General features: G+C 51.2%; 9 protein-coding genes across 9 annotated transcripts; 4 read left to right on the top strand and 5 right to left on the bottom strand.

Annotated features, from left to right (window-relative positions):
* Window positions 1–65: 65 nt before the first annotated feature.
* On the bottom strand, window positions 66–1,994 carry N7481_011679 (uncharacterized protein; the record flags this gene model as incomplete). The annotated part of the gene is made up of 3 exons (XM_057270898.1): window positions 66–1,540; window positions 1,585–1,687; window positions 1,764–1,994. 3 exons carry the CDS (start codon window positions 1,992–1,994, stop codon window positions 66–68), a joined length of 1,809 nt encoding a protein of 602 aa, XP_057118072.1.
* Window positions 1,995–2,289: 295 nt separating this feature from the next.
* On the top strand, window positions 2,290–2,981 carry N7481_011678 (HD domain-containing protein; the record flags this gene model as incomplete). The annotated part of the gene is made up of 2 exons (XM_057270897.1): window positions 2,290–2,326; window positions 2,380–2,981. The coding sequence occupies 2 exons, from the start codon at window positions 2,290–2,292 to the stop codon at window positions 2,979–2,981; spliced, it is 639 nt and encodes a 212-aa protein (XP_057118071.1).
* Window positions 2,982–3,333: 352 nt separating this feature from the next.
* Window positions 3,334–4,172, bottom strand: N7481_011677 (HIT family protein; the record flags this gene model as incomplete). Its single annotated transcript, XM_057270896.1, has 2 exons — window positions 3,334–3,991; window positions 4,066–4,172. The coding sequence occupies 2 exons, from the start codon at window positions 4,170–4,172 to the stop codon at window positions 3,334–3,336; spliced, it is 765 nt and encodes a 254-aa protein (XP_057118070.1).
* Window positions 4,173–4,550: 378 nt separating this feature from the next.
* Window positions 4,551–6,096, bottom strand: N7481_011676 (Mob1 family protein; the record flags this gene model as incomplete). Its single annotated transcript, XM_057270895.1, has 3 exons — window positions 4,551–4,959; window positions 5,051–5,787; window positions 5,869–6,096. The coding sequence occupies 3 exons, from the start codon at window positions 6,094–6,096 to the stop codon at window positions 4,551–4,553; spliced, it is 1,374 nt and encodes a 457-aa protein (XP_057118069.1).
* A 369-nt stretch (window positions 6,097–6,465) lies between these two features.
* Window positions 6,466–7,967, top strand: N7481_011675 (CobW family GTP-binding protein; the record flags this gene model as incomplete). Its single annotated transcript, XM_057270894.1, has 7 exons — window positions 6,466–6,592; window positions 6,660–6,743; window positions 6,804–6,815; window positions 6,872–6,968; window positions 7,030–7,135; window positions 7,179–7,541; window positions 7,608–7,967. 7 exons carry the CDS (start codon window positions 6,466–6,468, stop codon window positions 7,965–7,967), a joined length of 1,149 nt encoding a protein of 382 aa, XP_057118068.1.
* A 622-nt stretch (window positions 7,968–8,589) lies between these two features.
* On the bottom strand, window positions 8,590–11,801 carry N7481_011674 (uncharacterized protein; the record flags this gene model as incomplete). Its single annotated transcript, XM_057270893.1, has 2 exons — window positions 8,590–9,500; window positions 9,557–11,801. 2 exons carry the CDS (start codon window positions 11,799–11,801, stop codon window positions 8,590–8,592), a joined length of 3,156 nt encoding a protein of 1,051 aa, XP_057118067.1.
* Window positions 11,802–13,136: 1,335 nt separating this feature from the next.
* On the bottom strand, window positions 13,137–16,590 carry N7481_011673 (endopeptidase La; the record flags this gene model as incomplete). The annotated part of the gene is made up of 4 exons (XM_057270892.1): window positions 13,137–13,295; window positions 13,370–13,587; window positions 13,648–16,122; window positions 16,173–16,590. The coding sequence occupies 4 exons, from the start codon at window positions 16,588–16,590 to the stop codon at window positions 13,137–13,139; spliced, it is 3,270 nt and encodes a 1,089-aa protein (XP_057118066.1).
* A 1,432-nt stretch (window positions 16,591–18,022) lies between these two features.
* Window positions 18,023–19,813, top strand: N7481_011672 (putative mitochondrial DnaJ chaperone (Mdj1); the record flags this gene model as incomplete). Its single annotated transcript, XM_057270891.1, has 3 exons — window positions 18,023–18,232; window positions 18,307–19,553; window positions 19,612–19,813. The coding sequence occupies 3 exons, from the start codon at window positions 18,023–18,025 to the stop codon at window positions 19,811–19,813; spliced, it is 1,659 nt and encodes a 552-aa protein (XP_057118065.1).
* Window positions 19,814–20,547: 734 nt separating this feature from the next.
* bro1 (putative signal transduction protein BroA) lies at window positions 20,548–23,689 on the top strand (the record flags this gene model as incomplete). Its single annotated transcript, XM_057270890.1, has 3 exons — window positions 20,548–20,825; window positions 20,898–22,485; window positions 22,550–23,689. The coding sequence occupies 3 exons, from the start codon at window positions 20,548–20,550 to the stop codon at window positions 23,687–23,689; spliced, it is 3,006 nt and encodes a 1,001-aa protein (XP_057118064.1).
* Window positions 23,690–25,541: the final 1,852 nt, after the last annotated feature.

The following is a 25,541-nucleotide window of genomic DNA, read 5'->3' as shown; positions in this document are numbered from 1 at the left end:
TATGTGCAATAGTAGATAGATACACCCCACCCATAAAGAGTAGAAAAAACCCAATCATCATTTGTTCAAAAACGTCTCACCCGCTGCGCAGCCAAAGGCGAATCCACAGCCTCCAGCTCCGCATCATCGTAGTCATCATCATACACCAAGTCGAATTCTTCATCCTCGTCAAAAGAGGGACTCACATGGACCGCAGGCGAGGAGACGGGACTCAATGCAATCCGCGGTCTCGATTTGAAAACACTCGCATAATCGGCATCTTCTTGAAAGAGTTGATCCTGCGGTGTTGATGCGCGGGAGGGAATACTAGCAGGCTGGGATATTTTCCGGGGCGTCTCGAATTGGTTGGTTGGGAATGAAGGACGGGGACCGCGGCGGCGAGGTCGGGGGTTTTCGTGGGAAGGGAGGGGTGGAATGAGGGACATTGATTTGCGGGTTCGTTCGGCTAAGGTGTAGTTTTGTGGTGGCTGTTGTCGTTGTTTTAGGGGTTCAGGTTCTTGGAACAAATCTAGTTGTTCCGTAGAGTGTTGGTCTGGAGAGAGGCGGACGATTGGAGGCGATGAGTGTAGATTGTCCTGGTAGTCACTTGTCCGAATATCTGGGGGACTGAAGGTTGAGGGTGGGCTGATGGGGTTGGTCATCTCCAGAGGTGAGGGTGATATGTTTTGATCACTTGGTTCTTCTGACGAGACCCACGGTGGTGATTGTGAGACTAGAGGTTCCGTATTCCGGACAGGGCGAGTTTCGAAGCGCTCCACCTTGACATTGATGCATGCTATAGCTTCATTGACACTTGACATGAAGGATTGATCTGTTTCTTTCAGCGACCTTCCACGGTCACCAGGCTGCCGCACCGCTTTGGATATGCTGGCCACCGTCATGGCTTGGTGATCTCGAAACTGCACGCGAGGCTCGGCAGATGTGATTCCAGCTGAATTGGAATTGTCGCCAAGCTCATTCCGGAGCGAATCGTTGTATTCATGCCATCGGCGCAGGCGACTCCGCAGACGCAAGACCCGTGCCTCCAAGTCAACAACCAGATCGGATTTGACACCTCCACCTAGACCGTCCAAACTAGATTCTTTCGCGCGTGCCCAAGCTTGCGAAAATGGAAGTTCCAAGAACCCATCTGTACTGCTGTGTGATCCACTGTCGAGTAAAGTGATAGCCCACTCCTCGCTGCCCAGCCAGTTCGCTTGAAGCTCTTGAGCCAGTCCCGCCGTTTTCACCCCTTCGTAGTTCGGAAGTTTTTCGGATTGAAGACTGGCTCGCTGCGTAAGGTCTACCTTCTTGTTATCCAGAAGTTGCGAGACCTGGTTGTATGTCTCGTGCGCCTGTGCGCGGCGTCTCCCTGTTGCGCCAAGAGACACCTGGTGGGCAAGGACTAGGGGCAGGAGATTCTGGTAGTCCGTCGGGGATATAGCTGCCGCAGTAGCGACCTTCAGGGCTTGATTCCAGGGTGTATCAAGTGCGGAAACGGCAAGAAGCTTGCGGAGGACGGCGGTCGAGAAGACAGCGAGTAGCTCATCGAATTTCTCCCCTTACAGTCGTCCAGCATTGTCTTGCGGAGAATAGTTTCCCGACCCAGGTCGCCATTTTTCTTCAGTTCACCGAGCGAGCGGAACAAGGCGGCGCGGAGGTTCACAGATTGTAGGGGTTCTAGCGGTGGAAAGAATGGTCGGAGTTTCTGGTATATCGAAATCAGATCAAATTAGCATGCTCCTCTGGTGAAAGCAAGGGGGGGTCCAATTTAGGTTGCGAACATTTTGAGCATATTCTGGATCCCAGATTGCGAATAGATAGTAGAGAGCCCATTCTACCAGGCGGATTCGCTGTCGTTGATTCTGGGATGACGGAGATAGTGCGCGGAGAGTGATGTCGGGCCAATCGTCGCGCTGGTCCAGTTGGAGGAGTTTGAGGTTTCGGATAAAGACAGTCAGAGGTGGAGGAGACACCCAGTCTAGGGGCTTTGGCCGAGCGGGCCTCGATGCCATGAGGAGGAGGGGAGGAGGGGAGGAGGGGGTCAAGGAAGTACAAATTAATTAAAGGCGGGACCGGGGGAGATGATGCTAGGTCACTCCCGTTAGTACCTTCCTAAGGTTAGAGGGTAACCAGCCAGTCGCAGCTGCCCTGAAGCGTTGGTAAACAAAGCGATAAGCCCTTATCAGTCCCGCCTTTGGACCCATGGTTCTCAAAGTCTCCCCTCGTTTTCTTTTGATCTTCACCTCATTTTAACCCAAGATCCCCTGATATTTCCTTTCCACTCTCCTTCTATCCTCTTTCTGCGCCATGGGGTCCGACAATTCCTCTTGGACTCCTCACACCGGTAAGCCCAGCCACACTCCCCTCTCACCAATCTCTGCTTCTGACCCTCAACAGTCCTTTCGACTCTCCCCCACCCCCCAGAAGAGAACACCACCTCGCCCATCCCCTTCTTCCACCTCCTCGAACGCCTCAAGACCACCAAGCGCGAAGGCTGGCGCCGCTTCGGAATCAATGGCGAATCCATCTCCGACCACATGTATCGCATGTCGATCATGACGATGTTTGCCCCGCCAGAATTGGCATCTAGGCTGAATATCCCCCACTGCACCAAGATGGCTCTCGTCCACGACATGGCCGAGTCACTGGTCGGCGACATCACCCCGGTCGATGTGCACATCACCAAGGCCGAGAAGGCCAGCCGCGAGGCCGCCGTCATGGAATACATCACTACTTCCCTGCTGGGCCAGGTTCCCGGCAGCGCATTATCGGCCCAGGAAATCAAGCGCGTTTTCGAGGAATACGAGGAGAATGTCACCCTGGAAGCGCAATTCGTGCACGATATCGATAAGATGGAATTGCTGCTGCAGATGGTCGAATACGAGCGCTCCAATGATGTCGATCTCACCGAGTTCACGCGTGTCGCGGCCCGTGTCCAACTACCCGAGATCAAGCTCTGGGCCGAGCAGGTGGTCAAAGAGCGTCCCCAGCGCAAGTGAAAGGGTTTCTCAATCTGGCATTAGCAGACTGATTGAACCTCTGCTCGCATAAGGATTAACCAGGCGTTTCTTTCATTGTTTCCCCCCCGTTCTTTTTTGTTAGATCGGACTTTGGGATTCCCTAGATACCATAGAGAGACATGGCGAGAGTTGAGGAGGTGATTTACAGAGGTGCTTTACGAAGGATGCATGACGATGAATGACTGCACAAGGCTTTTCGGGAATAATTGCGTCTTTGCCTTTATCAATACACTTATTTGCATATACCCCAGGGTACCTTCTATTTAATTGAAACTGAGAACCACCCATCGGAAGCTTCGTTTATCTCTCTTCCTCCATCACCACCACCGCTTCAATCAACGGGCTCCTTCTCCATTTCTCGCGCCAGCATCTCAGCCTCAGCCTTCATATCCTCCGGCCCACGCGGTTTACGATCTTTATCATCAACAACAGGGAATCTCGTCCTGGTTTCCGCACGCTCCGAGCTAGAATCACCAGCCTCGCGGAATACCTTGCCGACATCGCCTTCTTCCCCATCCAACATATCGTAGATAGCATCCGTGCCACCGCGGTGATCTAAGTCTGTCGCCCTGCGCGGGATAATATGGCAGTGGACATGTGGCACGCTCTGTCCTGCATTCAGACCATCCTGCACGGCGATATTCAGAGCCGAGGCGCCGTGTGTCCTTTCGACCATTCGTCCCACGCGCCGGACGGTGAGGAATAGATCGCTTGTTTCGGCGGCGGTTAGGTCTGAGACGCGGGGGACGACGCGGCGGGGTGAGACAAGGACATGGCCTGGTAAGATTGGTTTCAGGTTCACGAGGGCGTAGGTTAAGGGTGTTGTGTAGAAGACCTGCGGTAATTGGTGGTAGTTAGTGACCTGTTTATCGTCTGGAGGGCTTGAGATGGAAATGTGGATGTGAATGCGGAGATTGAGGGTGAAGGTAAAGGTGGAGGTGGACGTGGGGGTGGAAGGGTTCAAGCGTGACAAAGTACCTGTGGTGTGACTAGGAATGGGCCAAAGTAGATTGGCGCAGCGGCGCCTTTCAGCGCCGACATTTTCTCTGAGAAATCGGAGGACATGGGGTTGTTAACAGGTCGATCCTTGTGGTCCAACGCCGGAGATGCGGCAGTCAATAGCTGTTGACTCCACCGTTTGCGCTCACCGCCTACGTAGCCATCTACCATGACTATAGAGCCATCGGAGCGATATAGGATACGAGTGGTTACATCTAATTGGTCTTCAGTATGAGGACCACCTCTTTATTATGAGTCGTACGGTACTTATCAGATCCAGATTCAAGTCATCTATACGTGGCATGTCAGGTACCAGACAGAGTAGGACAGTGATAATCATACAATTGCACGAGCCCAGCTGGACATCACAAAGCTTCAGGTGAAGGGTATCATTGACATTGACCATGAGAAACGTCCTGAGCTATATTACAAGAAATAAAATCACCCGTCGCAGCGAAGAAAGCACAGAAGGCCTCGATAAAGATAGGACATGAGAAGGGAAATTAATGTTTGAACAATGGAACCTGGAGAGGCCGCAGCCTGCTTCGCCTACGATTCCGTCTTCGACTCGGCTTCGGCTGTAGCTTCAGATTCAGCTTCAGACTTAGCCTCAGTATCGGTTTTCGTCTCTGTTTCTTCTTTGGCCTCCCGGTTAACGGAAGGGGTCGTCACATCGTCGCCCTCGGGGGCCTTTTCGGTAGATTCTGGGGTTTCGGTCTCTTCGCTTTCTTGGATATGCGACTGCTCCGCATCTTTCTCTGAGCCGTCTTCGATGGGTTGTTCGGCAGTTTGCTCCGTTTCTACAGGCGATTCCGTTGGTTCTTGGACCTCAACCCCATCAGCAGGGACAGACTCGGTCGCTTCAATGGGGGTCTCTGCTGTCTCTTCGGCGGCGATTTCGGCCTCGATCTCGGCCTTGACGGGTGACTGGGGCCGGGGCTCGGGGGAGTCCCTCAAACTGGGCCGCAAGAGAACGGAAGCTTGGGAAGAATCATCGTTGTCCTCCGCAGCTTCGGTGATGGTTCCGACATGAGACCCAGTAGACGGACTGTGCTTGTGTCGTCGTGTGGTGGCGCCGGTATCGAGTGGGGGGAGCCATGTTCTCCAGTGAGCCGAAAGGACTTTCACCATCCTTGCGCAAAATTGTCAGACGCTTGCTCTCAACCGGCTCGGCCACTCCTTGAGGCTCAGTAGCATCTAGCCCTTCCGCCTCCGCAGGAATGGTGTAATTATCCTCCGGAATGAGGTTGTACATGTCGCAAACGGTCTTGAAAAAGACATAGAGGCCGTCATTGCCCTCAACCTCCCAGAAAACATTTCTGTGCTGAAACCAAGCGTGTGCGAAGATACGGTACAGACGGCGGAAGATGTTGGTGAGATGCCTCATGCTTGCCTGCGGTCCGCCGGCGGTCTCGGAGCCTAATGTCAATCGGCTGGGGAAGTTCTTTGGCGAAGTTAGGGTGTTTGTGGCCCAGTCGAGAGTATGGCAGCAGTAATCGATAGCGCAGCAGGATTTAGGAGGCTCGTGGACAGCGCAAAGATATTGCCACTCCGATGCGCGCATCTCCGGGCAGGTCTGCGCCGAGCAAGGCGGATCCTCAGCAAAAAACGCAATGAGCAGATTATTAACTTTCATCGTGAGGAATCGGCAAAGTTCGTAAAGCCAGAGGGACCGGTCAACTCCCTCTGGTGGTTCCGCGAGCTCGATCGCGACTTGGCGGTTAATCGGGACCACCGTGTCCGATCCTTCGGGTTTCGTAAAGTGGTGGTACAGGGCTTTGAGGTGCTCTTGGAGCTGGAAAGGGGAGTCGAGCTGGGGATGTTAGCTTTGAATAATTTCCGGCGATGCTCGATGCGTTTCACATACCTGCGACAATGGAATCAGTGGTGGACCGAATGCCATATTAACCGCTTTGCTGCCCGGTCGAATCCTGCGCGTCGAGGCATCATCCTGCGCCGGCACACCTAAGATCTGATCCGCATCCTTTCCAAATGTCTCACCAACAGAAGGCGACTGGGGCCCGATCTGGACTTCTGTAAAAGGAGGAGGGCTGGGGAGGCGTGGAGAGCTCAACGGGGAGACTCCGGTAGTCATGGCGCGCGTTGAGGAGTAAGAGGAGAGAAGAGAGAAGAGAGAGGCGCGCGAAGACCAAGGGAGAGAAACCGAAAGAAATAAAAGAGTGAAAGGTGACTCCGCGCCCTCAAGCGATCAGAAAGTGAGCATGTCCTAAAGGGTTCAAGAGTGCTACTAGACGGGGCTGTTGTCTCCTTCCGGTCGAGGCCGTTGCGATAAGCAACAACAAATGACCGCCCAATGCCCTAAGCCCTACTTCCCCAATCCGGGTAGGTAACAACGTCATCTCCGCATCTCTACGTGTTTTGCTACTCTAGTACTAGCTACCCTAGTACGGACTTGCGGGCAACAGGACCGTTTTATTTAACAACAGCGGAAATATCTTGCATGATGTCTGCCAATATCGAGGATGATGAGGCTCCGCCAGATCTAGTCGATGTGTCGGCAATGCCCGCCGATCAGACAGATTCTATAGAGGAGGAGCCAACAGCTCGGGTTCCTATCACGCTGGTAACAGGTATGGTTTGAAGAATACTCTTCAAATATGTCATCAAGTACCTAGGTACTAACCATGGGGTTTCAAGGTTATCTGGGTGCGGGGAAGACCACCTTGTTGAACTATATCTTGACCGAGAAGCACGGCAAAAAGATCGCTGTCATCATGAATGGTTCGTCATTGTCAAGAAGTAGAGTGTTTAAAGTTTAGAATACGGACTAACAAGACCCAGAATTCGGTGATTGTATGTCTAAAGTGAACTCGAATCTCCATTACGCCAATTCTCATTCTCCATCATAGCAACCGACATCGAAAAACCTTTGACCGTCAACGAAGGCGGCCAAGAAGTCACCGAGTGGATGGAAGTGGGCAATGGTTGCATCTGCTGCTCAGTCAAGTAACTACCACACGAAACTGAGACTCTGCTACATGATCCAAGTCCCTAACAATATCTCTAGAGATACTGGCGTCATGGCCCTCGAATCTCTCATGGAGCGCAAAGGGACTTTCGACTACATCCTCCTTGAGACAACAGGTCTTGCCGACCCGGGCAATATCGCTCCAGTATTCTGGATGGATGAAGGCCTCGGCAGTTCCATCTACCTAGATGGCATCGTTACACTCGTCGACGCAAAAAAACATCCTGCACCTGCTGGACGAACCAACGCCGGAGCAAAAAGCAGAGGCACATAACGCTGATCACGACCACGGCTCTGGCCCTGTGCTATCCATGGCGCATATGCAGATTTCCCACGCTGATGTGATTATCCTTAACAAGACGGATTTGGTGACACCACAAGAGCTAGAGGCCGTTAAGGACCGCGTTACGGCCATCAATAGTGTGGCCAAGATCAATGTGACAGATCATAGTCGGACACCCCAGATTGAGGGGGTGGTATTGGATCTACATGCATATGATCACCTCGCAGACTTGGATTTCAGTAAGAAGGGACATAGTCATATGGACCCGGTATGATTCCATTCTTTGTTCGTCTTATCCCCTAGTCTAACTGTGCTGACCTTGTTGTGACTGTAGGCAATTTCTACAGTAGCTATCACCACGTCACCGATTACTGCCGACAAGGTCATACGGGTGGATGAGTGGCTACGCTCTGTTCTTTGGGAGTCAATTTACCCAGTACCCGCTAATTCCAACCCTGAAACTGCCCCTGCTAGCTTTGAGATTCATCGATTGAAGGGTATTCTTGTTCTTGAGGATGGCTCCACTCGGATTATCCAAGCCGTGCGGGATGTCTTTGAGATTAGGGATACAGAGCCCGCTAAGGATGATGGCAGCAGGCCAGTTCAGTGCAAGATTGTGCTCATTGGTAGAGGTCTGGGCTCAAGCGCTGACCCATGGAAGGCAAGCTTTGAGTCCTACGTCCGGGAAAGCTGAGAAAGTATCCCATAGTTACTCAATCTACGACGAAGTTAAAACAGAATAGTATTTACAGAAGAACTGGGCATGATATAGGCCAGAGTGCTCGGAATTCCAGAGTTCATCAGTGGTTGCATTGCAAGAAATCAATTGGAATAATACAGATATGTTAGCCAAAAGAAAGAGTGCTAGTGATCAGATACATTCAAACAGCCCTCATGAAACGCCAAACAATCAAAGCCTCCAGTATGTAAAAAAAAAAGACAGGAACAAGCAACCAATTAAATCGAGAACACACATAAGAAATGGCTAAAGAGGCAAAAAAAGACACACAAAAAGTAGCATTAAAACAGTGTTCAGATCAAAGTCCGCCAGAAGAATGCAAAAAAGAATAACAAAGACTTTTGTTGGGCCGCCAAATGTTCGCCGGCTTGCGCCATGGGCGGCGCATATGCCTTGTAAAGCAGAGCTTGAACGCGACAATGACGAGGGTTGAATGTACAATCAAGAAACGAAGGGGTATCGAGCGTGTACTCCCCAAGCAATGGGGTTATTTCAGATAAAAACGAATCTGGGTGTATTGTTGTCGGAAAAAAGGCTTCTGGGAAGTGAGCCTGGCGCTTGAACGCTTGGACGGAATTCAGAAGAGATTGACATGGATGTTTCTAAACGCGGGATTGATTGGTAATTGCGATTCGGACAAAGATGATGACAGTCGGCGTTGGATGGAGGGTCGTGCTGGTCGTAGCCCGGGGGATGGTTTTTTCTCTGACACCGAAGGAATGGTGTTGTGTTCAGGAATACTCAGGGCGGGGTTGATGGGTAATATAGATTCGGATAGAGACGGCGTCGGGCGGCATTGAATAGGCGAGCGTGCTGGTCGTAATCCGGGGCGTGGTTTATTCTCCGAGGCCGGGAGAATGGTATGGGGTTCAGAGGTGTTCAGAGCAGGGTTGATGGGCAATCGAGATTCAGACAGAAATGATACCAGTCGCTCAGAAACCATTTTAAGTTGAACCAAGTGTATTCCAGATTTTCGGTCAGATAGCGAGGCGGGGGGGAAGGATTTGCGCTTCGGTATACCTATTGCTGGATTGATTGGCAGCCGAGACTCCGAAAGAGAAATGTTCAGCCCGTGAGGAGCAATCACGGACTGCTTAAGAGGTAGTATCGAAGACTCTGGGGTTTCTGACTTGGAAGAGACAAGTAAGGGGACGGGGGGAGCCACGGCTGGGTTGATTGGCAGTTGAGAATCGGCGAGCAGGAATGCCAATTGATGGTGCGAAGGGTTGGACTGAGCGGAGCTGTCCTCGCCTCGGCGAATGCTGCTAACATCCGGAGGAAACGACTTGCGCTTGGAGAGAGCTGGATTGATGGGCAAAGCCGAGAGAAACAGGGATGTTGATGGTTCAGGAAACTCATTTGTTCGCACAAGAGGCGCATTGTTTCTATCGGTGGGAGCAGATTGGGATTCCTCATCATGGGCGAGACCAAGCCCATTAGATAATTGCTCGCTCGCCGTTGTAGCATTGGAAGAGTGGTACGAAGACTCTAGAGGAATGGGTCGAATTGCGTCTCCATCGTTGGCAGGGGTAATTGACGCTCACCGGTCGATTCCTCTGATTCGGTGTGTGATTCACAGAGTCGTGGCTGGAGATCCGTTTCCATTGGACCGAAGCCGTGACCAACTGTACTTTCCCACACAGATGGTACATCGGTTTGTATTTGATGATCAGTTGGCAATTCCGAAGCTGGTTCTCGGAATGAAGAGTGGGAATCTTCATTCCAACACCCGCCGTCCAGACCATTGGATTCATGGTGGTTTAGAGTGGACGCGGAAGAATGTCGAGATGGAAAAGCGACTCCGTCATTGGAATCAGCTAGTGTGACGGTCGATCTTTTGCCCTGGCCAGGGTGGTCGTGGAATAGGGGCGGAGAAATATCGATATCCTGCTCACTCGAATACTTCAATGAGGAGACAGGGGTGAATAGATTGAGATTGGGTGTGGTTCTCGTGCGCTGGGGATCGACAAGATTGCTTTTGGGAAGGTGGGTCGTTGCCGAGGTGGCGCATGGAAATCGGTGGTCTGGTCGGGGAAATAGATGCGTGGGAAAGAATGAGAGCAGTTCTTTGGCGGATATTCTGTGTCGAGGCATTGGGCTCAGACAGATATCGACTATTCGTCGATAGTAATCTGGCACGTCCACATCAAAACCAAGGAATAATGGACGAGGTTGTCGCTCAGGCTCATCTTCTTGCATTGCCAATGCCCACAATGTCATGCCGAGCTGGTAGAGGTCTGTCTTGACGCCAATGTACATCGAGATCCGTTGGTTGCTCTCAATTTTCTGAGCAATTTCGGGGGGTTCCCATCCAACGGGGCAGCCCCTGCGATTTATGTCGATAATAAAGGCCTTATCGTCCGCGTCCACCACAATATTTGACAGAGTGAAATCGCCTTGGACGTAGCCGGACTCGTGGATCTCGCATAAACCCTGGACAATTTCTTTGGCCCACCGCTCCCGCCTAGCAAAGGGAATGCGACCACGTTGATCGTACAGGATATCGACCAGGGCACCTCGTTCAGCATAGCTAATGAGAAGCCCCTTGACCTTCTGGTGGTGCTCATCCACCACAATGCCTCCCACTTGAATCACATTGGGCGAGCCGACCAGGGCGTGGAGAGCATTGATCTCGTAAAGGAATTCATCGACGGTGTCGGGCCCGGGAATTTCCTTCTTGATAAAATTATGTCCATCCTGTTGTACTTTATAAACAAACCCGGAAAGATGCGCATCGAAGTGGAGGTGGGTTTCTGGAATGCATCGAGCGCCTGCGAGATGGCCGATGCTGGAAATGGGAGGGTAGGGAATGATTTCGTTTACGTCCTCGGTGACGTGAACGTGGAGACGACCATCGCTAGTTTCAACCTTCAGATTCGTCACAGTATCGTAGAACTGGATGTCAGGAAGGGAATCACGGAGTGACTCGTAAATGCGAACGCTTTTGTCTCGCTGATATCGAAGTCCCTTCAGATCAGCTTCCAGTGAATCGGGCTCTGCCCCACGGTAATCGCAGGAAATTGTCACTCGTCGCCATTGGTAGGGATTTTCGACGTAGGTGATGAAAAACTTCTCCCTTTCTGAACGATCCCGAAAGTGCATACTCAGATTGAGGATCCATCGATTATCCAGATCCATATCGATTGTGTCTGGCGCCGGCGCCTCCACCTCAGGGGGATCGGTTGTCAGGTCTCCTTCCCAGCCGGCATAGAGACTGGTTTCTTCATTTGGTTCCTCGGATTCGACGAGTTCGAGGGGTTCGAGGGGCTCGGGGGATGCAAAAGGATCGAAATCGTCCAGGGGCTCGTCAACCATGGTAGTATGTGTCGGGCCGAGCCACTGAACCTCTGGTGCGGACAGTCGTGGGCCCGTTGGTGGTAGTGGAGACTGAGATCGGGCGTTCGAGGGGCTACTGCGGTCGGCGGACTGGGCGCGACGCTGTTCATGTTCGGGCGCTAGACGGTCTGGAAGCTCGGGAATCGATCTTTTGAAGGGTGTCGATCGGGGTAAACCAACCCCTACGCGGCGAGACAGTCGACGGGTCAAGTTGTCCTGTCTGGAGCGCGAGTTGCTATCCACCGAGGCAGCGCGGTTGTGGTTGTTGTTATTGTTGTGGTTGTTGTGGGGGGAGGAAGAGTCATTGTCGGAAGAATCTCGATCGTCGCGGCCCAGCCATCTTCGCAGACCTAATTTATGCCACATGCTCTGCTTCTTCGACACTTTTTCCTCAGGGACTAGACCCAGCCGCGTCGGGCTACAGTTGTTGTTGTTGGCAAGAGAGATGGCCATACGGCACCACCTGCTGCTGTTGCTGGTTGCTGGTTTGATTCTGTCGTCCAAGTAAAGACTCGAACACCCTGGTGGAAACTCCGCTGGCCATAAGAATTGAGCCAAAATTCGAGGGGCCTCCTAGTGGCGGAAAAAGAGAATCAAAAAAAAAGATTTGGCGTAGCCTGTGACAACCCACAGAGCTTTCTTTCTGATCCCCAAAGCTCCCTGTGAGTCACTTTGGTAGATTTGGGACGTGTCCCCCTTGAAATTTCAAGACTCCCTGTCAATTCAACGAGGGATAGAGACTTCCGTTGAGGTCCGGGCAAGGTCAAGGTCAAGGTCAAGATTCAAACGTGTCACACAACGTCGGGCTGCAATAGGCGCGGTGGCTGGGAGGGCTGGTCCGTGACAATATGCCAGTGAGCATGGGGAAAGGCGGTGCAGACGAGAGAAGTCGGTCAGAGAACTCGGTCAAGGGTCTCTGACTGCTCTCGAAAGCATCCAACACTGGCACAGATTCGATTCACAGCAGGCAATAAATGTTGCTGGTGGGATGGGATAGTGCGTTGATCCACTGCAAGGCCTGATGTCTCACAGCGCTCCGGAGCAAAAGGACTCTGCAGGGGATCAATCAGAAGAGCCAGCAGGAGGCAACCCCAAAAAATATATAAGAGTCAAGAGAGAAAATCGATAAAAATAAAATAGAAAAGGAAAAAACAAGGACAAGGATATGATTCATCCAACGCGCGCACAGATAAAAATTATAAAATAAAATAAAAAGCCGACAGGATGCGTTGCGGCCTGACAACTCATGCCTGATTGGGAGGCTCAACGAAGATCGGCTGGGCAACAACATAAAGTACTACTAATACTACTAGTAGTATACTACATAATACTGGCAGTAAGGTCTAGAACTATCTACTAGTTTACTCTGTACTATACTATAGAGTAGCATATACTAAGTACTAGCACTAGTGTTTTACTACTACATATCTCTTTGTTACCAGGTCTATAGTAGATCGGGTTCCAAGGAGAACCTCCAAAAGACGTGGTAGGATCTATCTGCTCTATCGGGACAAGAGATCACGCATGCAAACGGAACTTGAAACAGCACTGCTTCGGCAACTCATGAGAGTGGAGTGAAATTTTGGACTTGGGGGCTCAATGCTAATCAAAACACGCGTCTACCCGCAACTCCAGTCCATGCATTCCATGGAATGATAAGACGCCATATACATCCCATACCAGTCAAAATAAAAAGAAACAAACAACAAAGACGAAATAAAAGAACCTGTACAGAAATAGTTCACACATATGTACCAGAGGGAAATCCTCGACATCCATAAAGACATTTCACTCATCACCCTCGTGCTCGCCCTTCTTGCCCTCCGGCTTGGTCAGTGCCTTCTGCCAGATCTGACGAGCTCCCTCATGGTCCAAGCCGGAGAAGAGGATGTCAAAGACCTGAGAGTACCAAGAAACCGGGTGGCCCTCAATACCATCCTTGATGTTCTATACCAGAATATTGTTAGTTTGGAATTCCTGCGATTAGGACCGAGTGGGTGATGAGGTGATTCAAAACTTACCGCAGGCAACTCCAACCAGTCAGACAAGTTGTCCGCAGGGAAGATAATCTTGCTAGCACCAGCCCGGCGAGCGGCGACAGTCTTCTCTCGCAATCCACCAATGCGCATCACCTTGCCAGTCACCGTCAACTCTCCAGTCATGGCCACGGTCGGGTCGAGGGAATGGTTCAGGGCGAGAGAAAGGAGCGCGCTGGCCATTGTGATACCAGCCGAGGGACCTGTAGATCATTAATTAGCATATTGCGAGGGGAAAGCCGGAGCGTTACGAGTAAACATACCATCCTTGGGAACAGCCCCTTCAGGGCAGTGAAGGTGAACCTTGGCCTTCTCGAAAAATTCGTTCTCCGGGAATTGCTTAACCATGAGAGATTTGGCAAACGAGTAAGCAATGTGTGTCGACTCCTTCATGACATTTTGCAAGTTTCCGGTAATATCAAGTCCCGGTCGGGATCGGTGGTTCAGAACACTTTCCAGGATACACTCAACATAGAGCGCCGCTCCGCCCATGCTGGTCCATGCGAGACCCATGGTGACACCAGGAGGGAACTGGTCATACAGGCGATCGGCAGTGAATACCGGGGGTCCAACGTAGTCCTTCAGGGATTCTTTGCCAATATCGAGTGTGACTTCGTCGGGAACCTGAAGGCCGAGGCGAGGAGTTTCAGTAGTAGACTTCTCGGGTTCGATCGGCGCTTGGGCAGGGTCAGAGGACTCATGTTCCTTGTCCTCTGCTTGGGCAGCCTTGCCCTCCTCGGTGAGGGCATCCTCCTCGGGGAGAGCCTCTTCACCCAGGTCCTGAATAATCTTGAATGCTGCCTTGCGGTAGACCTTCTCAATTTGCTTCTTCAGGTTGCGGACACCACTCTCCCGGCAGTATGATTTGATTAACTCCTCAATGGCCTCTTCCTGGAGGTTTACGTTGACATTGCCCAGACCTGTGAGTTCCTTGGCGGCTGGCGCAAGGTAGCGCTTAGCAATTGCCATCTTTTCGTCTGCAACATAACCGGAAAGCTCAATGAGCTCCATTCGATCCAGCAATGGCCGAGGAATGGTATCAGTGAGGTTGGCTGTGCAGACGAAAAGGACCTTAGATAGATCCACTGGGACATCCATGTAGTGATCCAGGAAGGAGGAGTTTTGTTCAGGGTCGAGCAGTTCCAGCAAGGCAGAAGAAGGGTCGCCCTGGTGGCCACGGCCAATCTTGTCAATTTCATCAATGAGAATCAGGGGGTTCTCAGTTTGACACTTCTTCAGCGCTTGGATGATGCGGCCAGGAAGAGCACCGACATAGGTACGTCGGTGACCCTTGATCTCGGCAACATCTGTCAAACCACCCACGGAGAAGCGGTAATATTGTCGGTTTAGGGCACGGGCAATAGACTTGCCAATACTAGTCTTTCCAACACCCGGGGGACCAACAAAGCAGAGAATCTTTCCTTCCACGGTTCCGCGCAGTTTGCCGACAGCAATGAATTCAAGGATCCGGTCCTTCACATCCTTCAAACCATAGTGATCCTCGTCCAAAACAGTCACTGCATTCTTAATTCCAAAGTTCTCAACGCTCTTCTGGCCCCAGGGAATCTGGGTCAACCAGTCCAAGTAGTTGCGAGTAACGTTGAACTCCGATGCAGCAGGTTCAAGGTGGGCCAATTTGTTGAGTTCCTCCTCGAAGACCTTCTTAACGGCCTCAGGCATGGCCAGCTTCTCTGCCTTCTCCTTAAACTTCTCCACTAGCTTCTCCTTGCCATCCGACTCGATACCAAGTTCCCGTTTGATTCCCTTCATTTGCTCCATGAGCCAATACTCACGTTGGCGCTTTTGGATCTTAGCCTCAACGTCCTTGGTGATCTTAGACTGCAGCTGAGCGTTCATCAACTCCTTCTTCAGAACAACGAGTGCCTTTGGAAGACGTTCTTCAACGTCCATGGTCTCGAGAACTTCTTGCATCTCCTTAAGCTCACCCGCTGAAACCGCGGCAGCAAAGTCTGCGAGTTTGGCGGGCTCGTCACTCAAGTTTCCAGGAAATTGGTCGGTGTAGAAGGCTGAGATCTGGTCGCGGAACAAAGGGTTCAAGGTGGCAATCTCCTTGCACACATTCACGATCTCACTGGTGACTGCGCGAATAATCGGGCTCTTCTTATCGAATGGCTCTTCCGCAAGATTCTCGACGTTAACAAGACTGACGGGATACTTCCGGAGGAAAGACGTGGGCTCGTAGTGATACTTGGGCGCATTTTCCGGGGCCCCTTCCTCAAAACTAGCCACAACGTCGCCCTTCTTCTCAGTTTCATTCTCCGAAGGTTCGGTTTCTTTCTTCGGGGTTGTAGGTGGGAGCAATTCCGAGATTTTGATACGTCGATGGGGATATAGCACGGCCGTCACACCAGAAGCCTCTCCACGGAGTGGATATGCTGCAGTAATCTGGGCAAACACACCGGTCTCATAAACGTCATCCATGTTCTCAATAATATCGCCATCCGCATTATCATCCTTGAACAGAAAGGCACCCACATAAGGTTGACCGCGCTTCATCATATCTTGAATAGCAGCGGCAACGTTCGGGTCTCGGATAGTGATTGCCTTGTAAAACCCGGGGAACAAGGGACGCTTGGCAATTGGAATTGCCATCACTTGAGGGTATACATCTGGAACCGCCGGTTTCTGTAGAGCCTTGTCCCCAGAGCTCTTCTTTCCTTTCTTTCCACCGTCGTCATTTCCAGAACCACCACCGCTTGCAGAACTGGGCTTAGAGTCTGCCTGGCCGCTGGTCGGGGAATGGGAGATGGAGATTTGTTCGCATCACCCTTGCCATCCGATGCATTGGCGTCCTTCTTAGCATCCTCTTCTAGCCCACGTTGTTCCTTGTCGTTGGCCGTTCGGTCTTTTTTCCGCGCGGGACCTGTCGGGTCTGCCGACTTCTTCCGTGACTCAGGAGTTTTATCGGTATCCTTAGCATCCTGAGATTCTTTATTCGGCTCGTCCTCCGTTTTCTGGTCGAGATCGTCCTTGGGGTCATCTGATGGAGGCTTCTCTCTCCGCACAATTGAGCTTGAGGAGAACGTGCGGGGAGCGGAGAGAGGGGATCGGCCAGCTCGGCTCAAGACTGGCGATGACCGGAGAGTCGCATTGTTCCTTGGGATGGAGAGAATCGTTCGACGGAGCAAAGGACGAGGTGTTTGGTGGAGCGCAGCTCTCCAGGGGAGGGTCTGGCCGCGGAGCATACTATTTGAATCTCTGGCCGGGAACGGTCGGTGGTGTGGTCGAGTGAGGATGGGGGTATTAAGGTATAAAGGATAAGCTCGAATTACCCGTCGCCGAGCTTCCAGGGGATAGGGAGGGGGTAAGGAGGAGTGTGAGGTGGAAAAGAGCTGGTGGTCCGTCTTCGGAGCTCGGTCCCAGGCTGCTCGTGCTTAGCTCACCTCGTCGGCGACGGTAGAACCATTATCCGATGCTTCCGCCTTCCATTTTCGATCTCAAGGAAGCTTCTGGCAGCCCTAAAGATCTTATCTTGATGAGCCCACGCGACCCATTAGACAACCCGAGAACCCGGCCTGCAGAGTCCTTTTTGATAGGACAATTGGGCTTAGTCTTGTCTTTTTTTGAGACTGTTCTCTCTACTGGTAGAACAAGCCAGCCCAATTCTTCGTTGAATTTTGGTGGCTCAACACACTCAACCAGAGGGTTACTATTCATCTGAGTGAAACTGAATGAAGCACGTTTGTCGTTCTATCATATTTGGATTAATGATAGACTCGATCTCGTGATTACAGCCAAATAGTCTTGAATTATGTGCTTGGTCATAATCCTCCCATGGAATGCGAATGAAACCAATACTTCCAGCAAACACCCCGCATTGGACCAGACAGGGTTACAATCATTCCAAGGGACCAGAAATTTCCCTATCCAGTAGCAACCTTCTGTTGAAATAGCTATGGAGCCGCTGTTGAAGATTCATCTTTATTAGCAAGCCAAATATATGCCTTTCCCTTGGATTTACAGGGTAATTCCGAGTCTTTGAAAAAATTAATGAGATCTTCACTGTCGCAGTTACTTTTGATACTCTCTCCGCGGAAAACAATAACCAAAACAAAGTGATCAGTACGAAACTCAGAGTCTCGTACTACTCATACTCGAAGAACATTTGTCAAGCTGCTCGGGGAAACTTTCGAGTTGAATCCGACATGTCAAGATATAGTTAGTTCTAGGCATGGAAGCTAGTTCCGCCGCAAATAGCCGAATGAAGATCTGGGATCCTTGGAAGAACAATAGGCAACGTCTTCTGTAAGGTGAATCTTCTATGGAACTGAATCAATATTGCACAAATTTCGGACCTTTTAATAACATCCAGTCTTTGCCAACAAGAGTGGAAACTCTTTTCAAGAAAGCAATTGTCATTCTATTCCAATCTGCAATCCTATACTTCCCCGGCACTTCGGTTATTACATCATCTCCTCATCAGGAATAGCGCATCCACGTGATTCAAATCTTCTCCGACGAGAAGCTTCTTCGCGACCACCGAGCAACAATTCTAAAGGTCATTGGCGTCAATCAGGCTGTGCTGTTCACCCTCTCATCTTCGCTCCTTGTCCACTCGTTTACAAACATTCATATCGCCGAAAACAGTCGCGACGACAATCATCCAACCAACTATCCATGAACCCATCCGCGGCATTCCCCAAGGCCGCGGGTCTCCCCGCGCGCCTCCTGCGGGCACCATCACAATGCTCGAAGCAGAAAACGACACCTAATCTCTGCTCGGCCGGTCAGAAGCGTGGTTATAATGTCGCGGCTTCCCCATCGCCCGCCAGACGCCTCCGGGAGGGAGTCTACAACCCAAAATCTTCAAATGTTTTCTCCGTTCGGGTAAGTGACCTTCTGCGATCTCAATAGGCATCCTATACCTGCCAATTTTTCGATAGAAATCTAATCGGTTATAGACCTTCCACTCTACCGCGCCACTCTCGGTCGCCGACCCCTACAAAACCCTCGGCGTAGACAAGAAGGCCTCTGCCGGCGACATCAAAAAGGCCTACTATGGCATGGCCAAGAAATACCATCCCGATACCAACAAGGAAGCAGATGCGAAGGATAAATTTGCCGCGGCCCAATCAGCCTACGAACTCCTGTCCGACGCAAAGAAGCGAGAGAACTACGATCGATTCGGTTCCGCGGCTTTCGATCAAAACGGCGGCTTCGACCCAAGTGGAGGCAATCCATTCGCTGGAGCAGGTGGCTTCCATGGATTTGGTGGAGGCTTCGGAGGCGGTGGATTTGGAGGTGGATTTGCACAGGATATCAATTTCGAGGATCTCTTCGGCGCCTTTACTGGAGGCGCTCGTCGCGGCCCCCGTGGTCGCCGCAACCCGTTCCAGGAGCAGATTCTTGTGGGCGAGGACATTGAAGTACAGAGCAACATTTCTTTCATGGATGCGGCGAAGGGCACATCCAAGGAAATTTCCGTCACGCCTCTTACCCAGTGTGGAACCTGTTCCGGCGATGGTCTGAAGTCTGGTGCGAAACGATCACAGTGCCGCCAGTGCAATGGTACCGGAACCCGAGTTCATATCATGCAAGGTGGTTTCCAAGTTGCGGCAACCTGTGATTCCTGTGGGGGTGTCGGCATGACCGTTCCTCGGGGTTCTGAATGCGGTACCTGCAATGGAAACGGGGTTATAAGGGAACGAAAGACCATCAAGGTTGATATTCCTGCTGGTGTGGATAATGGTATGCGAATGAGGGTTACCGGAGAAGGTGACGCTCCTCCTAGTGGAGCCGCCGCGGCTGCTGGTGCTCGCACCCAACGTGGTGATCTCTATGTTACCATTCGTGTTGCTCCCGATCACCGCTTCAGCCGTTCTGGTGATGACATTCTCTATACCGCCTCTCTTCCGCTCACCACGGCACTGCTTGGTGGTGAAGTCACCATTCCTACTCTCGACAAAGAGGTTAAGGTAAGGGTGGCTACTGGTACCGGTACCGGCGATCGAATCACTTTGACGGGCATGGGTATGAAGAAGATCGGCAGCGGTCGCATGCGCGTCCAGCCTACTGGTGATCTGAAGGTAGAATTCAAGGTTGCTATGCCCAAGTACCTGACTGGCAACCAGCGAACCATTCTCGAGGTTCTTGCGGATGAGATGGACGACAAAACGGCCCGACGGACCATGAACTTCAGCAAAGACAGGTAAGTTTCCAACAGTTTTGAATACCGAGCTTGGTCACGATGCTAATATCTGGGCCAGCCCTCCGTCGACTAGCGGATCTACCGAAGAATCATCGAAGAATGAAGGGTTTCTAAAGTCTGTCTGGCATAAGCTGACGGAGAAGAACTCTGACGCTTCGAAGACTGAGCCCAAGGGCGCAAAGGATACGAAGGATGCAACAGACGCCAAAGAGAGCGACAAGAAAGAATCTGGCAAGGACGACTCAAAGAAATCGACCTGAGCTAATCTGAATGTTCCGTGTACTTCTATCTACCTTCATCTTGGGTTGTATTTACTTTCAATGTCATAGCGCCGGCGAGCTCGGGGAGGCCTTGTTCTGCTTGGAGGATGGGGCAGACGCCTTGTATTATTATTACTTTGTGTTAGGTTGTCATCAAGCTCTCTACTCCTAAGTATTAGATTTAGAATATAGACACTGCAGAAAGGCTACCATAACCCCTTTTGGAGGGTACTAGAGCAGCTCGTTAGACAAGCCAACATAGAAATAATGATTGGTATATTTTTTTTTTTAAATATGTACTAATACAGACTGCCTAGCACTCATTCCATGCCACCTGCACCTATCGGGACCGGGCAGTGATCTGGCTGGGCCCTGTGGTTGGCGCCCCCCGACTCACCCGTCACGGTCATCACATCCCACCTGTCACCTTCCACCGCGCGCGGGCTTCCACCCCTCCTCCTTCTCTCCCTTGTCCTTGTCTCCTTGTTCTTGTTCCCCCTCTCCGCGCGCCGTTGAATCCGATTGCTGCCTCTGATCACCCTGAAACCGACGTCATTGACTCAGCGATTAGCGACCATCAGGCGCCAACCTTCCGCCTTCCCTTTACCCCACACAGCCTTCCGATATCCCCTCAAGGCACCGTTCAATCAACAGCCTTCCCCTTTTGTTCCTACACACTCTCAGCTATCGCTAGTGGATGGGAGCAGCTGGCTCCTGACAACCATTCCGCCACCATGGTTCAGTCACCTATGCTCTCGTGTCCGCTGAAGCAGACCAACGAGATCGATTGGATCCAGCCCCTCAAGGATTACATCCGACAGACTTACGGCGAGGACCCCGAGCGCTACGCGCAAGAATGTAACACCCTCAACCGACTTCGCCAGGATATGAGAGGAGCTGGAAAGGACAGTGCTACCGGTCGTGATCTGCTGTATCGATACTATGGCCAACTGGAGCTTTTGGATCTACGGTTCCCCGTCGATGAGAACCATATCAAGATCTCCTTCACATGGTACGATCTAGACTAACAGGCCCTTCTTGCAACTATGATCCATTGCTTACCCACTGTTCGAACTCCTTCTAGGTACGATGCCTTCACCCATAAGCCTACTTCACAGTATTCCCTGGCCTACGAGAAAGCTTCCATCATCTTCAATATCTCCGCCGTACTCTCCTGCCATGCCGCCGATCAGAATCGCGCCGAGGATACTGGGCTCAAGACGGCATATCATTCCTTCCAGGCATCAGCTGGAATGTTCACCTATATCAACGAGAACTTCCTTCATGCACCCTCGACCGATCTGAACAGGGATACCGTCAAGACCCTCATCCACATTACACTTGCTCAGGCCCAAGAAGTGTTCCTCGAGAAGCAAATAGCGGATGGAAAGAAGCCAGGATTTCTTGCTAAACTGGCCGGTCAAGCTGCTTATCTTTACTCTCAGGCCGCGGAGACATTGCAGGACTTCGTCAGCAAGAATGTCTTTGACAAAGTCTGGTCGGTCGTAGCGCAGGCTAAGACGGCGCATATGGGCTCGGTGGCCTCTTACTTCCAGGCAATTGCAGACAGTGAGAGTGGATCCCATGGTATTGCAATTGCTCGACTTCAGCTTGCCGACAAACAATCTGCTACGGCGATCAGTTGCGCCAAGGGATTCCCCTCGTCCCCCCCGGCAACATCCAACCTCACTGCGGAGTCTGGAAGTACCCTCATGGATCAAATCAAGCATCACCATGCAAACGTTGAGGACCAGCTTACCTCCATGACCAAGGATAACGATTTCATCTACCACCAGCCAGTCCCAAGCGAGGCTGGACTCTCGCCAGTCGCCAAGCTGCCAGCTGCGAAGGCAATTCCAGTCAGCGAGCTATACCAAGGACAGGATATCCAGCGGATCATTGGCCCTGATATCTTTCAGAAACTCGTACCCATGGCCATTACAGAGAGTGCTAGTTTGTACGACGAAGAGAAGGCCAAGCTGATTCGAGCTGAAACCGAAAAGGTGGAGACCGCCAATGGCGAGATGGCTGCTAGCCTTGACTATCTGAAATTGCCGGGTAGTCTCAACATCTTGAAAGGCGGCATGGATCAAGAGATGACGGTGGATGAAGAGTTCCGTCGCTGGTGCTCAGAGCTTGGTGGGCATAAGCCATTCAATAAAGCCCTCGACGACCTGCAGGATCGGAAAGCAGAGGTCCAGGCCGCGTTGGATGGTTGTTCCAAACAGCTCGACCTGGAAGAGAGCGTTTGTGAGAAAATGCGATCCAAGTATGGGGGTGATTGGAGCCAGCAACCCAGTGGCCGTCTCAACACTACACTCCGAGGGGATGTTCGCGCGTACCGGGATACGATCAGCGAAGCTAGTGCTAGTGACACCCAGCTGTCGGCTACATTCCGGCAGTACGAGAGTGACTTTGATCAGATGCGATCCGCTGGAGAGACGGATGAGGCCGACGTGCTTTTCCAACGAGCCATGATCAAGGCTGGCTCGAAGCACGGCAAAGGCAAAAATGGCGTGTCCAGTCCTGCCGAGGGTAGTCTCCTGGATGATGTGAACATCGAGGGCGGCATGTCTGTATCGGATCAAATCAACAAAGTTGAGGAGATCTTGAAGAAGCTCAACCTCGTCAAGCGGGAACGCTCTCAAGTGCTGAAGGATCTAAAAGAGAAGGTATGTAGCATATTAAACTTTCGCTTGGATTTTGTGTCATAAACGAGGCTAATCAACCCCCTAGGTTCACACTGACGACATCTCCAATGTGTTGATATTGAATAAGAAGTCAATTGCCGGCCAGGAGACCCAACTTTTCGAAGCAGAGCTCGAGAAATTCCGTCCGCATCAAAATCGTCTCCTGCAGGCCAACCACAAACAATCCTCCCTGATGAAGGAATTGACAAAGATCTACGCCGATTTGCTCCAAGACAAGCGAGTCCAGTCCGACCAATCAAAATATGAGGGCATTACTCGACAACGGAATTCTGTCATGGCGCGATACAAGAAGATTTATGAGGCTTACAATGGCCTTTCGTCCGGAATTGTCCAGGCACGAACTTTCTATAAGGAAATGGGCGAGAATGCCGATAGCCTGCGCAAGAATGTCGAGACCTTTATCAGCAACCGCCGGTCCGAGGGTGCACAACTCTTGAGCCAGATTGAGCGAGACAAGGCAAGCGGCGTTTCGGAGCAGGAGGATCGTGAGCGAGAGAAGCTTCGGCAGCTGATGGAACGTCTTTCTACGGAGCCCAAATCGTCGACCTCGCCTTCCACTGGATCTGCAGCAGCTCCTCCGGCTCCCTCTAAGATCAAGTCGCCTCCACCGCCAGTCCATGCTCCTTCGTATTCCGCAACTGGTCCGTCTCCCCAGATGTCCCCACGCTATCCGCCCACCATGCCCGGGGCACCTCCGTCTGGTGTTCCTCTCTCGCATTCACCGGCACCTTACGGTCAATACATGGGCGCCAATCCTGGGTACATGCCTGGTCAGCCATTCCAACAGGGAGCGGCCGCTCCTCTCTCGGAAGGATATAACCCCATGGCATACCCGTACCAGACACCTGTCTCGCCGCCTCCGAACCAACAATACTTCTCTCAAACTCCTACCCCATACAGCGGCTACACCAGCGCCAGCCCAGCTCCTTCTGCTGCGGTTGCCACCCCACAACAGCATTACATGGCTCCCCAGGGCTACATTCCCCCTCCACCTCCTCCTCGTCCACAGCAACCCAGCTACCCTCCCTCGGCCGGTGGAGTCTACCCATCCGGGCCTGGCGGCTACTCACAGGCTCGGCCATACGGACACCAAAACGCACCTTCCCAGTCCCAGCCGCCATCCGCATCGAATGACCCATGGGCAGGACTGAATGCGTGGAAATGAAGTACCATCGGGGAAAATGGGAATGGCAATCTGGAGGGGAGAGGGCATATATCTCGGCGTTAGTTTTGCTTTAGTTTGATATCACTCGTGTTTGATTTTTGTCTTCAGCCTGCGCCGCATTAGATTTCCTCTAACGAGGGAAGCTATTTCGGCCGCGGGTGGATGTTTACTCTTCTACTCGTTTTCAGCTTGAGGCAGCCCCTGTGCTGTTATGTACATGACAAATGCGAAATACAAAGCGGCCATTAGTACATCGTGATTCTATGGTAGAAACTTCCCTTGAAATTACGTGGGAACTCGTTTATCACGAGGATCCACCGCTTTGCCAGCCTGTCGTTCACCATCCACGAGAATCGAGTAATGTTCGGTTACGAGCTCCGATGAACATATGTCAGCTAGAATAATAACCTTAATCACCCCTTGACGACTAGATTGCATCCATTGGGGCTGGATAATTAATAAAGAAAGTTAATAATTCCAAGACTTTAAGGTCCGAGTCAAGATTATGATATGAATAAAGCCTCTATCTTCCTTAAGAGCATTCCAGATACCAGTACTAGTAGCACGACTTGTGAAATTTATTGACGATCTGAGATTTAGGTTTGATCTAATCATGATATACTCATTCATCAGTAGAGTCCAGGGGAGATAGAGACAAAATTATAGAAGAGCCCTGGAGAGAGAACACGGGATTGTACTTGAACGAAAATACCCTTTAAGGATAGTAAGAAACGGCCTTTCCAACTCCAAGGATTGCTAATGGCTGACATGATACTAGTATTCGACACAAACCGGCTTTTCTCAATGCTGTTGTTGCTAGGCTGGTGAGGACCCATGACCCGTCAAGATATCTGAAAATATTGCCAGTGTCTTGACAATATGGCGAATTATGCTGTCGATTGGATGAAATCTGGCAAAGACGAGACTTATCAATTGTATAATATGTATAAAATTCTCAACGATCTGGCCCTTGACTAGGATGGTGCAAGTCATACTAAAGTTTATTGCATTGTTATGGAGATAAAGAAAACACTCCGAGGTGACACCAAAAGCTCCAACGGTAAGGATAACCGTTCCCTAAGCTCTCTTCGGGAGACCCTGCTCTTGCTGTGTGGTCACTCATGTGTGGCATCCAAAATTCACCCCACAAGTGTTAAAGGTGAGCTTTCGAAGGAATAGAAAGACCCAGCAAAGAATCGGAGAAGCACCAAGCCATGTCATGGAGCGAATCAAATCACCATGACAACTACACTTAATCGACAATCCCTTGATGGATTGACAACAAGCAAACGAAAAAAAGTCGACATCCAATCAACCACCCATCACTCACCCGTCTCTAACTGTGGAGTTCACGAATCGGCGAGATCCACAGATGGCGGGGTGAGAGGGGGAGGGGGGGGGTGAAATTCGATCTATCGATTTCTCGATTTCGAGGCGGGCTGGCATTCCTGGCATTCCCACCTCAACGTTTGTCGTTCATTTTCTTCCGGATTTCATCCATGCACAACAGAATTACGACCCAGAATTTGCGATCACATTATCACCGACAGCAGTTCTCATTAAAAGCAATATCACCTTTGCTTTATCTTTTCTGTTCGTCGTGGAAACAAAAGAATTACACACTGTCATCGAATACGCCCCCCGACGAAGCAGCAGCAGCAGCAGCGGCAGCAGCAGATTATGACAACTGTCATCACATTGAAGCCGACTGGTCCACCATATCAGTACGGCCTCATACAGAAATGTAGTGCATGGTCATCCCCCTTTCGAATTGAAAGGCGGACGGATTTCTATTCGACGCAACCTGCAAAGCTGAGTTATATTTAAGTGTCTCCAGCGACTGAAATACTTC

The sequence above is a fragment of the Penicillium waksmanii genome (assembly GCF_028829765.1).
Source record: "Penicillium waksmanii strain IBT 27052 chromosome Unknown utg000009l:1.0-4314994.0:1.0-4318279.0, whole genome shotgun sequence".
In the NCBI taxonomy this organism is placed as follows: Eukaryota; Fungi; Ascomycota; class Eurotiomycetes; order Eurotiales; family Aspergillaceae; genus Penicillium; species Penicillium waksmanii.
This window is presented reverse-complemented; position numbering and strand designations above follow the sequence as displayed.